Source organism: Dipodomys spectabilis, unplaced genomic scaffold, assembly GCF_019054845.1.
Source record: "Dipodomys spectabilis isolate Male_0828 unplaced genomic scaffold, ASM1905484v1 ptg000108l, whole genome shotgun sequence".
NCBI lineage: Eukaryota > Metazoa > Chordata > Mammalia > Rodentia > Heteromyidae > Dipodomys > Dipodomys spectabilis.
Genome location: NW_024870785.1, coordinates 14743266 through 14758378, shown reverse-complemented (window position 1 = coordinate 14758378; position 15113 = coordinate 14743266). Strand labels below are relative to the sequence as shown.

The window sequence follows — 15113 nt, the reverse complement described above, 5'->3', positions numbered from 1 at the left end:
GAGAAAAAAAGTCAAGTAAGAATCTGAGGCCCCAAGTTCAAGCCCCAGATTTGGCACAAACAACAACAACAAAACAAAACCCAGAAAAACACATCTGTGTTTTAACACAATCCCCAGATGAGTTGGGCCTAGATAAATTTGAAAAATGCCAGATTAGGGCTGGGAAGGTGGCTCCGTGGTAGAGGGCTTTGCCTTGAATGCATGAGTCCCTGGATTCGATTCCTCAGCACCACATAAGCAGAGAAAGCCAGAACTGGTACTGTGGCTCAAGTGGTAGAGCACTAGCCTTGAGCTGAAGAGCTGAGGGACAGCGCCCAGGCCCAGAGTTTAGGCCCCACGACCGACCAAAAAAATCTTTTTAAAAAGAAAGAAAAATGCCAGATTATATTTCCATAAAATCATTTGAGGAGAAATGGATGCATTTCCCTTGAAATCTTTTGCTTGTACTGGAGCAGATAAAGTAGTTGGGAAGGGCAGTGATTAGAAAATCTCTGGGAAGAACCACAAGGAAGTGGCCAGGTACTGTGGTACATGCTTGTAATCCCAACTACCTGAGCAGCATAGGAAGCCCTGAGAAAAGTTAAGGAGCTTCTATCTCAGTCAACAAGCGAGGCATGGTGGCATGAGCCTTTAACCCAGCTAGGCTGGGGACAGGAATCTCAATCCAGGTGAGTCAGGGCCAAACAACGTGAGACTCTTATCTGGAAACAAAATAATGAAAGCAAAAACAGGGCTGGAGGCATGGCTTAGGAGGTAGAGCACCTGCTTCGCAAGCATGAAGGTCTGAGTTCAAACTCCAGTACCACCAATGGGGGGAGAGAAGGAAAAACAAGGCAAAGAGATGTCCCTGTGTGTCCCAGTTTCCTTCCTGTTGTAACCTCTCCCCTCACCCACTCCAGCCCACATTGATATTGGAAAGGGTGTAATCAGTAGCATGGACCGAGTATCCGGGAGGCTTGGTTGATTCTGATTTTTTTGCTCTGGCATTCTGGATCAAGCCAGGACACTCAAGCAGGGTGAGGGAGGCCTGTGACTTTAGAAGGTGACATTCTGAAGAAATCTTCAGGGACACAGGGAGCAGGGACCTCTACCCCAGAGGCCTGGCGGAGCCAGGAGCTTAGGGAAAAGTGGGCTGCCCTTTGCTGACCGTGTGTGTGTGTGTGTGTGTGTGTGTGTGTGTGTGTGTGTCTTTTCTCTCCCACAGCACGTGAAGGACATCATCTTACAGTCTAACCCGCTGCTTGAGGCCTTCGGAAACGCCAAGACAGTCCGCAACAACAACTCCAGCCGCTTTGTATGTCTCTTCCCCCTGGCCTCTGAGCCTCCCGATCCCCCCAGGTTGAGGTCCCCAGTTAACCATAAAAGAACTTGAGGTTCTCCTGTGTTCTCCGGGGCTAGCTCCCCAGACTGCCCTTTAGCTTGTAAAGCAGCGAGCTCTCGTGTTTGCCTTTGGCTTGTCCTGGGGCTGAAGTTTAATTTTAACACTCAGCAATGCAATCAACGTAATTTTAGCTGGCCACTGGTGGCTCACGCCTGTAATCCTAGCTACTCAGGAGGCTGAGATCTGAGGATCGTGGTTTGAAGCCAGCCCAGGCAGGAAAGTCTCCATGAGACTCTGATTTCCAATTAACGGCTCAAAAACCAGAATTGGTGCTGTGGTTCAAAGTGGTAAAGCTCTAGCCTTGAGCAAAAAAGCTGAAGGACAGAGGCTAGGCCTTGAGTTCAAGCCCCATGACCAACCAAAAAAACAAAAGTGACTGGGGTTCCAAAGTTCCCCTTAAATGGCCTAGGCTTATAAAAAATAATCACCTCTTCTGTCCATCATGAGGGATCACAGTTCAAGGGCAGCCCAAGCATAAAAATTCCTCAGCCCCCATCTTGGTCAGTAACTGGGCATGATGACACACATTTGTCATCTCCACTGTGGTAACAAATGTAAATAGGAGGATTGTGTTCCAAGCTGGTCCAGATTTACAAAGAAACCTCTGCTTCCCCAGTAAGCCTTGATTTGCATGAATCAAGCATTTTTTATTGTACTTATTTATCAGGTCCAGCACTAAAACAGACCAGCAGCCACTCAGGAGGCCGATTCTGGGCTGTATGGGAAATAAGCAGTTGGAAATTTCAGAGAAAACCCATTTCCTTTTCATGCTCTATTTTGCAAAGAAGTTTCTGTTTCCAAAAGAAATCTCCCTAGCTAATTTGTACCGTGCAGCCACCGTCCCATTGCCTCATGCCTTCCATCCATTAGGCTCATCAGCTTGGTCCTTGTGGCCTGCTCCTAACTCATCTACTTGTTCCTTTATCACTCTTTTTTTTTTTTTTAAATGCCAGTCCTGCGGCTTGAATTCAGGGCCTTGCATGTTGTCCCTGAGCTTATATACTCAAGGCTAGCACTCTACCACCTGAGCCACAGCTCTACTTCCGGCATTTTGGTGGTTATTTAGAGATAAGAGCACAATCTGGCTTCAAACCATGATCCTCAGATTTCAGCCTTCTGAGTAGCTAGGATTAAAGGCGTGAGCCACCAGTACTGGGCTCTTTTTTTTTTTTTTCCTGGTCCTGAAGTTTGAAATCTGGGCCTGGGCACTGTCCCTGAGCTTCTTTTGCTCAAGGCTAGTGCTCTACCACTTGAGCCACAGCTCCATTGCTGGCTTTTTTAAGTAATTTATTAGAGATAAGAGTCTCACAGATGATCCTGCCTGGGCTGGATTCGAACCATGATCTTTAGGTCTCAGCCTTCCCAGTAGCTAGGATTAAGGTGTGAGCCACTGGTGCTCAGTTGGTTTTTTTTTTAAGCTCAATGCTGGACTTGTTTAATCTTGTAGTTCCTAGGTAATAGAGAGAGAGAGGGAGGCAAACATAGTTTGTCCAATCTCTCCCCCGCCCCCACCAGTCATTAATCTAAATCTGCCTTGTAAAAGTCTAACTTTCTAGCCAGCCAACCCCACCCACCTGCCTTAGAGATCAGGGCAAAAAAAAAAAATCATTATTATTTTTATTTGATTTTTTTTCCCCACTATCAATTGTTGTTTTTCTTTGGAGGGGGCTTCAGTCGATTTTTTTTTTTTTTTTTTTTGGTCTGGTTGTGGGGCCTGAACTCTGGGCCTGGGCGCTGTCCCTCAGCTCTTCAGCTCAAGGCTAGCACTCTACCACTTGAGCCACAGCGCCACTTCCGGCTTTTTTTCTTATGTGGTGCTGAGGAATTGAACCCAGGGCCTCAGGCATGCAAGGCAAGTGCTCTACCACTGAGCCACCTTCCCAGCCCTTCAGTCGATTTTTATAAATAGCAAAAGCCCAGCATGTATTATTTATGTGATTATAAAGCTTCATACCCCCATGATGGACAGACAGATGGACCCAAGAACTAATGAGGCAGGCCGTTTGCACACATGTATCTTCATCTCCCTCCCTCCCCATATTCCCCCTCCCTCCCCCTCACCAGCCACCTCTGAAGGCACCAAAATACGCCTTCACCTATACCGAGACAAATGTGCATGTCAAACCAGACATTATTTTCTACCTCTTAGACAGGCAATTATTTCAAAAAGTTGAGAACAGCACCTGTAATCCTAGCTACTCAGGAGGCTGAAATCCAGAGGCTCACAGTTTGAAGCCAGCCTGGGCAGAAAGGTCTATGAAGAGTCTATCTTCTTGTCTCTAGTTAATCACCAGAAAGTCAGAGGTGGGGCTATGGCTCAAGTGGTAGAGCACCAGCCTTGAGCACAAAAACTCAAGATCAGTGCCCAGGCCCTAAGTTCAATCTTGAAGACACACACAGGCAGAATGTGAGCAAGAGGGGAATAACTTATAGAGTTTACTTATAATAAAGTATTTTTATTTCAGTGTGTGTGCCAGCAGTTTTGGGGTAAAAGGGATGGACAGCCTTTAGGCTAATTTTGCTCAAAGCATTGAAGTGCACAGAGGGAAAAACTTGCTTCCATTAGTTAGAGTTCACTGCTTGTGACCTAGGGTTTCCTGGTTCATTTTCTCTGCCTTCCATGGGAAGAAAATGGGCCCAGCATCTCCCATATACCTTATTTAGTCTGGCCGGGACCCTAGATTTCCCATTCTGAATACAGAACTGTGGGAGTGGACCACACAGCTCTGGTGATTGTTTGAGATGAAGGCCTGGGGGAAGTATAGCCCAGAGTTGGGCATGGGTTCCGGACTTGGCTCTCATGCACGAATTTCCTTGTATTATGTGCAGCATCCCGAGCCTGCGGGCTGTGTTTACTGACCCTCACAGGACATCCTTACCTTGCTTGCAGGGGAAATACTTTGAAATCCAGTTCAGCCCAGGTGGGGAACCAGATGGCGGAAAGATCTCCAACTTCCTTCTAGAAAAATCCAGAGTGGTCATGAGGAACCCTGGCGAGAGAAGTTTCCACATCTTTTACCAGGTTTCTATTTTTTTTTTTTTAATTTTTTTTCCTAACCCCCCCCTTTCCATGTTAAAAAAGAATCTTTTTTTCCTTTTATTCTTCTCAGTCCTCTGGCTTAGACTGCTGATGGCTAGAGAAGAGACAAAGCAGAGTCTCCTTTGAATAAAGTTACAATAATTCAGGAAGGGTCGGTGTCCTTTCAAAATAAAAGTCAGAGTGTTTGATTCATGGCCAGATGGGAATTCACCAGGGGTGGGGGAATGAGGAAAGGCCTGTGCTGAGCAGGGACGGCCCTGGGTATGGAGTAGAAGGGGCAGTCATCAGGGAAGTTGGATAACCAGACCCAAAGCTATTCTGTAAGCCAGGACTCAGCCAGTTGGCAATGCCAATGTCTCCAACAAGGAAGCTGTTAGGTACTGAGACATCCTGAATGCCTCCTTGGCCACTTGTCACTGGGACCCCAGAGAAGGGTGCAGGATGCTGATAAAATAGCATTCTGGGGTTCAGTAATCACATGATCCAGCTTTGTGAATTTTATTTTATGTTGATTTTGTGCCAGTCCTAGGACTTGAACTCAGGGTCTGGCTGCTGTCCCTGAGCTTTACTGCTCAAGGACAGGGTTTTAACCACTTGAGCCACAGCTCCATTTCTGGCTCTTTGGTGGTTAATTAGAGATAAAAGCCTCATGGACTTTCCTGCCCAGGCTGGATCCTCATATCTCTATGATCTTCAGCCTCCTGAATAGCTTGGATTATAGGCGGTAGCCACTGGTACCCAGCTTGATTCAGCCCTGGTAGCAGGAGGAGGTTCACACAGATGAAGCCTGGACCAGAACACAGCCTCTCTTTTGTAAATATTGTGGGGTTGGCACACGGCATGCCCGTTGTGTCTCTGATGGGCCACGGCTGTCTCTCCCCACGTCTTCCTTCTGTGATAGTTCTTTGCAAGTTTAAAATCCATCCTGCTGACAGAATGTCTGCCATGCATATTGACAAAACACTGCGAATTAATTTCTTGCCCTTCCAAGAATTGATTGTTAAATGGTTGGAGCCCTTTAAGATCGTCTCGTCCAGACATGGAGTAGGCATCAAGAGACAGCAGTGGATGAGGAGGATCTAAAAGAAACAGATCTATGGCAGTTTTAAAATATGCACTGTGGGGTTAGGAGAGTAGAGGAGCCAGTTCTACTTTGAAAAACCCTTTTGAAAAACCCTAAGTGAAGCTGGCAATATAGCTCAGTAGTAGAGCACTTGCCTAGCATGCATAAGGACCTGGGTTCAATCCCTACCCCTGACATACACACTTTTTCTTAAAATCCTTTGAACACACACAGAGTCAAAAACAAGTTAGGCGGGAATTATTTGGTTATAATTTAATGATAACCAGTGCTAAGAATTAGAATTTAGGGCTGGGAAGGTGACTCAGTGGTACAGCGCTTGCCTTGCATGCATGAGGCCCTGGGTTCGATTCCTCAGCACCACATAAGCAAAAAGGAAAAAAGCTGGCAGTGGTGCTGTGGCTCAACGGTAGAGTGCTAGCCTTGAGCTGAAGAGCTGAGGGACAGCGCCCAGGCCCAGAGTTCAGGCCCCACGACAGCCCCCCCCCCCCGGCCAAAAAAAAAAAGAATTAGAATTTACAGAAACACAAGTGGTAGAGTGCTAGCCTTGAGCAAAAGTAGCTCAGGGACAGTGCTCAGGCCCTGAGTTCAAGCCCCAGGACTGGCAAAAGAAGAGAAAAAAAAAAGAATTTAGCCAGGCACCAGTGAGTGACTCAGACCTATAATCCTAACTACTCAGGAGGCTGAGATCTGAGGATCGCGGTTCAAAGCCAGCCCAGGCAGGAAAATCTGTGAGACTCTTATCTCCAGTAAGCCAGACAACTGGAAGTGGCGCTGTGGCTCAAGTAGTAGAGCGCTAGCCTTGAGCTGAAAAGCTGAGGGACAGCGCCCAGACCCAGAGTTCAGGCCCCACAACTGACCAAAAAAAAAAAAAAAAAAAAAATTTACAGAGCCATGATAGAGCACAGTGGCTCACATCTCTGATCCAAGTCTGGTGGTGCACATCTATGATCTGTCTTAGCCTGTGGTGGGAATCAGTAGGTAGGAGAATCATGGTCCACACCAGACCAAGAGAAAAACATAAGATCTGATTCTGAAGATATGTGAAGCAAAGGCTGGGGTAAGGCTTAAGTGATATAGCCCTTGCCTAGGAAGTATGAGCCTCTTAGTTCAAACCCTAGTGCTTCCAACAAGTAAATAAATAAATAGCATACACAAGACTCTGAGTTCAATAAATTGATTAGTAGCAAGTACAAGGACCTGGATTTGGTAACTCAGGGTTTGATAAATACATATATATGTATATATGCATATATTGAATAAGAAAAATGAATAGGATACAAAAATGAATAGAACAAAATGACTAGAATAGAATGAATACAATAGAAATGAATAGGAATATAGAAGGGAATGGGCAGAATAGAATAGAAAAAAATGTATAGAATGATTAGACTAGCAATGATTAGAATAGAATGAATAGAGATAGAATAAACGACTAGAAATGGAATAGAAAAATACATAGAGTGATTAGAGTAGAATGAATACAAATAGAATAAATGAATAGAAAAAGAAATAGGATGGAATAGAATAGAATAGAAAAAAATGAATGATTAGGATGAATGAATAGAAATTGAATAAATAATAGAATAGATGGAATGGAATGGAATGGAACAGAATAGGATAGAACAGAATGGAATAAATGAACAGAATACCAAAAAGGAATAGAAGAAAGGAGTAGAACAGAACAATTTGCAGAGGTGGTTTGGGATTATATCCAGAAGAACTCAGCACCCCCTCGTGTTTTGGAGACAAGGCCCACTCACATAGAGAGCTGGCTGAGTCCTTGGCGGGCCACACCCTGGGCCTCCCTGAACTTTGCTGTCTTGCCACAGCTCATCGAGGGCGCCTCTGCCGAGCAGAAGCACAGCCTGGGCATCACCAGCATGGACTACTATTATTACCTGAGCCTGTCCGGGTCCTACAAGGTTGATGACATCGATGACAAGCGAGAGCTCCAGGAAACTCTGGTAAGTGCACATGACATGCCCCACCAAGCACTCCTTCCTTCCTTCCTTCCTTCCTTCCTTCCTTCTTTCCTTCCTTCCTTCCTTCTTTCCTTCCTTTTCTTTCCTCCCTTCTTTCCCTCCCTCCCTCCCTCCCTTCTTTCTCTCCCTCACCCCTCCCTCCTTCCCTCCCTCCTTCCTTCCTTCCTTCCTTCCTTCCTTCCTTCCATCCTTCCTTCTTTCCTTCCTTTTCTTTCCTCCCTTCTTTCCCTCCCTCCCTCCCTCCCTTCTTTCTCTCCCTCACCCCTCCCTCCTTCCCTCCCTCCTTCCTTCCTTCCTTCCTTTCTTCCTTCCTTCCTTCCTTCCTTCCTTCCTTCCTTCCTTCCTTCCTTCCTTCCTTCCTTCTTTCCTTCCTTTTCTTTCCTCCCTTCTTTCCCTCCCTCCCTCCCTCCCTTCTTTCTCTCCCTCACCCCTCCCTCCTTCCCTCCCTCCTTCCTTCCTTCCTTCCTTTCTTCCTTCCTTCCTTCCTTCCTTCCTTCCTTCCTTCCTTCCTTCCATCCTTCCTTCTTTCCTTCCTTTTCTTTCCTCCCTTCTTTCCCTCCCTCCCTCCCTCCCTTCTTTCTCTCCCTCACCCCTCCCTCCTTCCCTCCCTCCTTCCCTCCCTCCTTCCTTCCTTCCTTCCTTTCTTCCTTCCTTCCTTCCTTCCTTCTTTCCTTCCTTTTCCTTCCTCCCTTCTTTCCCTCCCTCCCTCCCTCCCTTCTCTCCCTCACCCTTCCCTCCTTCCCTCCCTCCTTCCCTCCCTCCTTCCTTCCTTCCTTCCTTTCTTCCTTCCTTCTTTCCTTCCTTTTCCTTCCTCCCTTCTTTCCCTCCCTCCCTCCCTCCTTTCTTTCTCTCCCTCACCCCTCCCTCCTTCCCTCCTTCCCTCCTTCCTTCCTTCCCTCCTTCCTTTCCTTCTTTCCTTCCTTCCTTCCTTCTTTCTTTCCTTCTTTTCTTTCTTCCTTCTTTCCTTCTTTTCTTCCTTCCTTCTTTTCTTCCTTCCTTCTTCTTTCTTTCTTTCCTTCTTTTCTTCCTTCCTTCTTTCCTTCTTTTCTTCCTTCTTTCCTTCTTTTCTTCCTTCCTTCTTTGCTTCTTTTCTTCCTTCCTTCTTTTCTTCTTTCTTTCTTTCTTCTGGTCCTGGGGCTTGAACTCAGGGCCTGAACACTGTCACTGAGCTTCTTTTGCTCAAGGCTAGCACTCTACCACTTGAGCTACAGTGCCACTTCCAGCTTTTTCTTTTTATGTGGTGCTGAGGAATTGAACCCAGGGCTTCCTGCATGCAAGGCCAGCACTCTACCACTAAGCCACATTCGTAGCCAGAGAGGTGACTTTGCAAGCAGAGGTCTCCGTGGCACAGATGTGGAGGCTTGTCCACAACTGTAGCTGCTCATAGAACCTTCCAGGCACTCCGAGGGGCACCTAGGTTGTATGGAATGTCAGCCCAACTTTTCCAGGATGGATGTGAGTGCATTGGGCAGTAAGCACATTGACAGAGATGTGACTCTCTAATGCGACCCGGTCCATGATGATGCGTCTGACTGCTTCTTCCACTTAGCACGCCATGAACGTCATCGGCATCTTCGCAGAAGAGCAGACGCTGGTGCTGCAGATCGTGGCCGGCGTCCTCCACCTGGGGAATGTCAGCTTCAAAGAAGTGGGGAACTACGCGGCGGTGGAGAGTGAAGAATGTACGTATGGGCTGCTCGGCCATATGGCTGAGTAGTGGGGGGGGGGGGGTGAATGGGGTGGGGGGTGCTCGGTTCTGCTTACAGCTACCTAGATCGCTGCTTCAGCCCAATCCCACCTAGGGTATATCTCTCTGCAAAAGGATGACAAATGATCCAGGTGCCAGTGGCTCACGCCTATCATCGTGACTACCGAGGAGACTGAGATCTGAGGATCATGGTTCAAGACCAGCCCAGGCAAAAAAAAAAAGTCCTTGAGACTCTAATCTCCAATGAACCACCAGAAAACCAGAAGTTGCTCAAGGACAGTGCTCAGGCCCTAAATCCAAGCCCCAGGATTACCCCCAACCCCCCACCCCCATACACACAAGGTGACAAATGTTTTTATAATGAGCATCAGAAAGACTCAACCTTTACCTTCCTCTCCTCACTTCCAGCATCTGTATGTCCCACATTATAGATGATTAATAAAAGCATTGCTTTTTTGTATGTGTGCCAGTCTTGGGACTTGAACTCAGGGCCTACGCATTGTCCCTGAGATTTTGTGTTCAAGGGTAGCACTCTACCACTTGGGCTGTAGGTCCACTTAACTCAGTGGTTAATTGGAGATAAGAGTCTCATGAACTTCCCTGACCAGGCTAGCTTCAAACTGTGATCCTCAGATCTCAGCCTCCTGAGTAGTTACGATTACAGGCACGAGCCACTGGTGCCTAGCTTGCTTGCTTGCTTGCTTGCTTGCTTTCTCTTTCTTTCTTTCTTTCCTTTCTTTCTTTCTTTCTTTCTTTCTTTCTTTCTTTCTTTCTTTCTTTCTTTCTTTCTTTCTTTCTTTCTTTCTTTCTTTCTTCCTTTCTTCCTTTTTTTTTTTTTTGGGTCCAGTCGTGGGGCCTGAACTCTGGGCCTGGGCGCTGTCCCTCAGCTCTTCAGCTCAAGGCTAGCGCTCTACCACTTGAGCCACAACGCCACTTCCAGCTTTTTTCTTTTTGCTTATGTGGTGCTGAGGAATCGAACCCAGGGCCTCATACATGCAAGGCAAGCGCTCTACCACTGAGCCACCTTCCCAGCCTCTCTTTCTTTCTTTCTTTCTTTCTTTCTTTCCTTCCTTCCTTCCTTCCTTTCTTCCTTTCTTTCTTTCTTTCTTTTTTTCTTTCTTTCTTTCTTTCTTTCTATTTTTTTGTAAAATACCTTTTCCCCCCTTATTAACCATGGCAGAGTTTGAACTCAGGGCATCACACTTACTCTGTAAGTGCTCTACCACTTGAGCCACACCCTATGAAATCATTTCAATTTGTTACTAATCTTGCAGAAGTCTGAGAGTTTCACATCCAGGTTTAAAGATACGCATGATTATGGAAGTTCCTCAAAAAAAAAAAAAAAAGACATACATGAATGTCTTTTCTTAGATTTGTGGTGAAGTGAAAAGCTGAGTCATTTAATGCAACTTTTTTCTTCTCTGGCTTTTGTCTCCATTCATCTAAAAATTGATACCCCGGAGACAATGGCTCATGCCTGTCATCCTAGCTACTCAGGAGGCTGAGATCTGAGGATCGTGGTTCCAAGCCAGCCTAGGCAGGAAAGTCTGTGACACTCAGATCTCCAATGAACCACCTAAAAGCTGGAAGTGGAGCTGTGGCTCAAGTGGTAGAGTGCTAGTTAGCCTTGAGCAAAAAGAAAAAAGGTCAGGATCAGCATCGAAGGCCTTGAGTTCAAGCCCCAGGATGGGCACCAAACAAACAAAAGAAAGTGGTAGAATAGTAGATAGTGTGGATAGCTAGATAGTGTGGGCAGATGTGGAAAGCCACCAGGTTTGCCTGAGGTTGGATTGAATTTGACTTCTGAATGTAAAAAGAAGTCAACTTTGTTAAGTGCGTTGGGATTTCTGCATGAGACTTTGACTGTTAACTGTGTTGAGATTTCTGCATGAGCTTTGCTCTCATGATGGTATGGGAAGCAATCCAGTGCTGCTGCCTGCTGGGAAATGGTCCTGCTTCCACGCTGTTTGCTTGAACTCCCTTTGCTTTCCTTTGCTTATGATCTGCCCCACATACCATGGCATCCACGACCTTCCAGGCTCCCCCCCCTCCCCCCGCCCGCTTGAACCCACCCAGGAAGGCATTTCTTCCTTTCTCAGCATTCTTCCAGGATGATAAATTTAGCTCCTGAGTAATAAATAGTGTCCCCACTCATTGCTGACTGGGCACTGAGTATATTTCCATCCCAAATAAGGGTGGCTTTGATGCATTTTTATTTGCTTTTCTCATAAAAGAGGGAAGTTCTGCTAACTTCTGATGGGTATCTGACTATGATGAATTGGGTTTACCAGGAAGTCGAGGGTAAAACAATAATAATAATAATTTAAAAAGAACGGGGTGTCTATCCAGAAAGCTGAGCAATGCGAATATTAGGATGAGAGTCTGTGTCTGCTGACACTATCCTTGGCCTGAGAAATGCACCCCGGTGTCTGGGAGGCCATTTCCCCTTGACCCCCATTTCCTCCTCTGTGGGGTTTGGTGATGGTGTGTGAGGAAACACGCTGGCTTTCTCTCGCCTCTTGAGTAGGAAAATCCTCTACAACCAAGTACCGGTGGCTCACACCTGTCATCCTAGCTAGTCAAGAGGCTGAGATCTGAGGATCGTGGTTCAAAAGCAGTAGAGCGCGAAGCCTTGAGTACACGAAGCTCAGGGACAGCACCCAGGCCCCTGAGTTCAAGCCCCAGGACTTGCACAAAAGAACAATAAATGAAAGGTCCTCTACTGCTTCTCGCCGCTTGAGCTATGTGATTGTCTGGTTGTCTGATTCCTCCCTGAGGTGTGGTGTTTGTGGCCTTCTCTGTCAGATGAACACAGTCTGGCATTGGCAGCAGCTCCTGAGATTCTCTCCCTGAAGGAGCCAAGTAGGTCTAACATGGGGTAGACCATGTTCCTTGTCTTTTCTTTTTTCAAAATCTGGTTCTGGATTTTCGTTCTGTGGGTGGGTCTTATACTGATGCTGTAAAAGGGGTATCGCTCCATGCACCCCTGTGCATTCAATGCATGCCTCTCCTCAGTATCAGCCAGGGTTCCAAGAATATTACAACAACCGCACTCACCCATTCAATTCCCCTATTTTTGTGTTGCGTTGGGAGTTGGTAATTCAGTGCTCTATATAGTTGCTTTCTCGTGGGACATTATTGTCCTGGAGATGATTCTGTATCAGATCAGAAAGGAACTTCATCCTTTTTGATAGCTGTGTAGTATTCTGACGCTTGACTTCACTTGGTTTGATTGAAGCCATCACCTGATGCCGAGGAAGATGATTGTTTTGATCTTCTGAATGAACTTTCTAGGGTGAATATGTGTCATAGGTTTTGTTTGTGTGTGGTTTGTTTTTGATGGTACTATGATTTGAACTTGGGCCTTTTTGCTTGCTAGGCTGGCCCTGTAATGATGACCTAGACCTGCAGCCCATTTTTGCACAGATTGTTTTTGAAAGAGGCTTTTACTTCCTGTCCAGGCATGTACATGAACCACAATCCACCTGATTTAGAGCTAGGCCAACATGCCTAGCTCTTGGTTTTGAGAGATGGTATGGGAGAGGGCTCATCTCATGAACTTTCTGTCGGGGCTAACCTCATACCACAATCCTCCAAATCTCAGCCTCCTAAGGAAGTAAGATTAAAGGCATGAGCTACAGGTGCTGGACTTTAGTGGCATACATTTATAATGGAGAAGAGAGACTTTCCTGCCAGGGCTGGCTTTGAACCACCATCCTTAGAACCTCGGTCCTCAGTAGCTTGTAGCTGGTGGCTGTGAGTCACTAGTGCATCCTGAACACAGAGAAACCCCATTTTCCTTTTAAATTTGTCAAAGGGGGAATTTTGCCACATCGTTGGAGGTTTTTCTCTCTTTCCTGCACCTGAAATTTAAATGGGGGAAAAAAAAATCAAGCCCAACTTTGCTTTCTACTTTCACGCGATAATAGGAACCTATCTCCATTGAAGCATTCCTTTTTAGGAATGGTTTTCCTTGTTGTTTTACATGACTCTCAATGAGAATCCATCCTTCTCTCTTTCCTCCTCTACTTCCCTCAAGCTTCTGGGACCTCTGTTCTTACTCACACAACCTCATGGAAATTCCCAGCCTGAAGGAAGTCAGGAGAAACAGCCCTATAATTTCAGCACCAGGCTGGCCACTGAAGAAAATACGAGGCCATAAAAAGCTTGTGCTTGGAAAACCTGGCGTGGAGTTTGTCCAAACCAAGTACTCTTATTTCCTCTCTAGTCGGCTTGGCTGTTTTGCTAAGCTTGTGGCTCTGATTCCTAGCCAAATTCCAGGTCTTGTTTTTGGAGATATCTACCACCCTCAAGTCCCACCCTGTTCTGTAGGATGAAAGGCTGGGCTGTGCCTTTGTCTCTTCTGTAGTGTGTGTGTGTGTGTGTGTGTGTGTGTGTGTCCTTCTGTCTATCCCTGTCTGTCCTTATGTCTGTCCTGTAGCTTGAACTCAAGGCCTGGGCCCCATCTCTGAGCTTTTCTACTCAAGGCTATCGCTCTACCACTTTGAGCCACAGCTCCACGTCTAGTTTTCTGGTGGCTCATTGTAGATCAGAGTCTCACAGACTTCCTGTCTGGGCTGACTTCGAACCGTGATCCTCAGATCTCAGCCTCTTGAGTAGCTAGGATTACAGGCATGAGCCACTTGCACCCGGCTTGTTCGGAGTATTTTGGGGAAGCATTCAAATCAATGACGCATTCCTTATTCTGGCATTCTACTATTTTCCAATCTGTGTTCGCCAACTGAATCTCTGGCAATTGAAGGCTGAGAAATGTCAGCTTCCATACACCCCAACACCACCTGTGCCATTCTGACAGTTCAGCCTTGGCGGGGAGGTTTGTATTTTTTCACCATTAGCATCTGTCTTTTAATATTAGTTATTAGTACTATATATTTTTTTATCAACTTAATTTTGATCGTGTGAGAGCCTGGTGCTTGTTAGGCAAGTACTCTGCCGCTTGAGCCAGGTACCTTGCCATTTTGCCTTGGTTGTTTTTGTATCCAGGCCAACGATCCTCCTATATATGCTTCCGGTATAGTTGGCATGCTGGACAAACACCAGGATCACCAGTGTTTTATTGATTGACATAGTCTCATGAATTTTTTTTTTTCAGGTCCTGGGGCTTGAACTCAGGGCCTGGGCACTGTCCTTGAGCCTGTCAGTGCTCAAGGCAAGTGCTCTACCACTTGAGCCACAGCACCACTTCTAGCTTTTTCTGTTTATGGGGTAACCAGGGCTTCATTTGTGCTAGGCAAGCACTCTACCACTAAGCCACATTCCTAGCCCAGTGAGCTTTTTTTTTTTAATGCTTGGACCGGTCTCAGCCCTCAATCCTCCTGATTTCTGCCTCCTGAGGACCTTGTGTATACCCTGGTACCCAGTATTGTCATAAAGTCTTCCATACAACCTTCAGTCAGAGACATTTGGTCAAGCTTTATGCTGAAAAAGTTCATAATTTTCATTTGCATCTGTAAAAGTCTTTTATTCATCCTGAGACAACTGGAACTTTTCTTTCAGGCCTGAGAATGCTATCATTTATTCACAGTGGAGCACACTGATTAGAAATCAAGAAAACCCCAGGTCTAACACAGCCCTCTTCTTGGTATTAAGTCCTCAAACAAGTTGTCTGGCCATGAGCCTCATTTTGTTTCTTTCTTTGTGATGGCCCTTGGGCTTGAACTCAGGGCCTGGGCGCTGTCCCTGAATGTGTGTGTGTGTGTGTGTGTGTGTGTCTGTGTGTGTGTGTGTGTGTGTGTGTGTGTTCAAGGCTAGCTTCCTACCACTTTGAGCCACAGTGTGGCTTCTGGTTTTCTGGCAATAATTTGGAAGTTAGAGTCATGGACTTTCCTTCCTGGGCTGGTCTCGAACCATGATCCTCAAATCAGCTCATTGATAACAGGTGCTTCAGGGTCCTTGAA

General features: G+C 46.2%; 1 protein-coding gene across 1 annotated transcript in view; it reads left to right on the top strand.

The window, feature by feature from the left end:
- Myo1e (myosin IE) overlaps positions 1-15113 on the top strand; it is a 139447-nt gene that overhangs the window by 71976 nt on the left and 52358 nt on the right. The window contains exons 6-9 of the mRNA XM_042687737.1: positions 1205-1294; positions 4272-4403; positions 7335-7469; positions 9037-9169. Coding sequence (XP_042543671.1) covers positions 1205-1294; positions 4272-4403; positions 7335-7469; positions 9037-9169 — 490 coding nt within the window. The remainder of the gene's footprint in view (positions 1-1204; positions 1295-4271; positions 4404-7334; positions 7470-9036; positions 9170-15113) is intronic.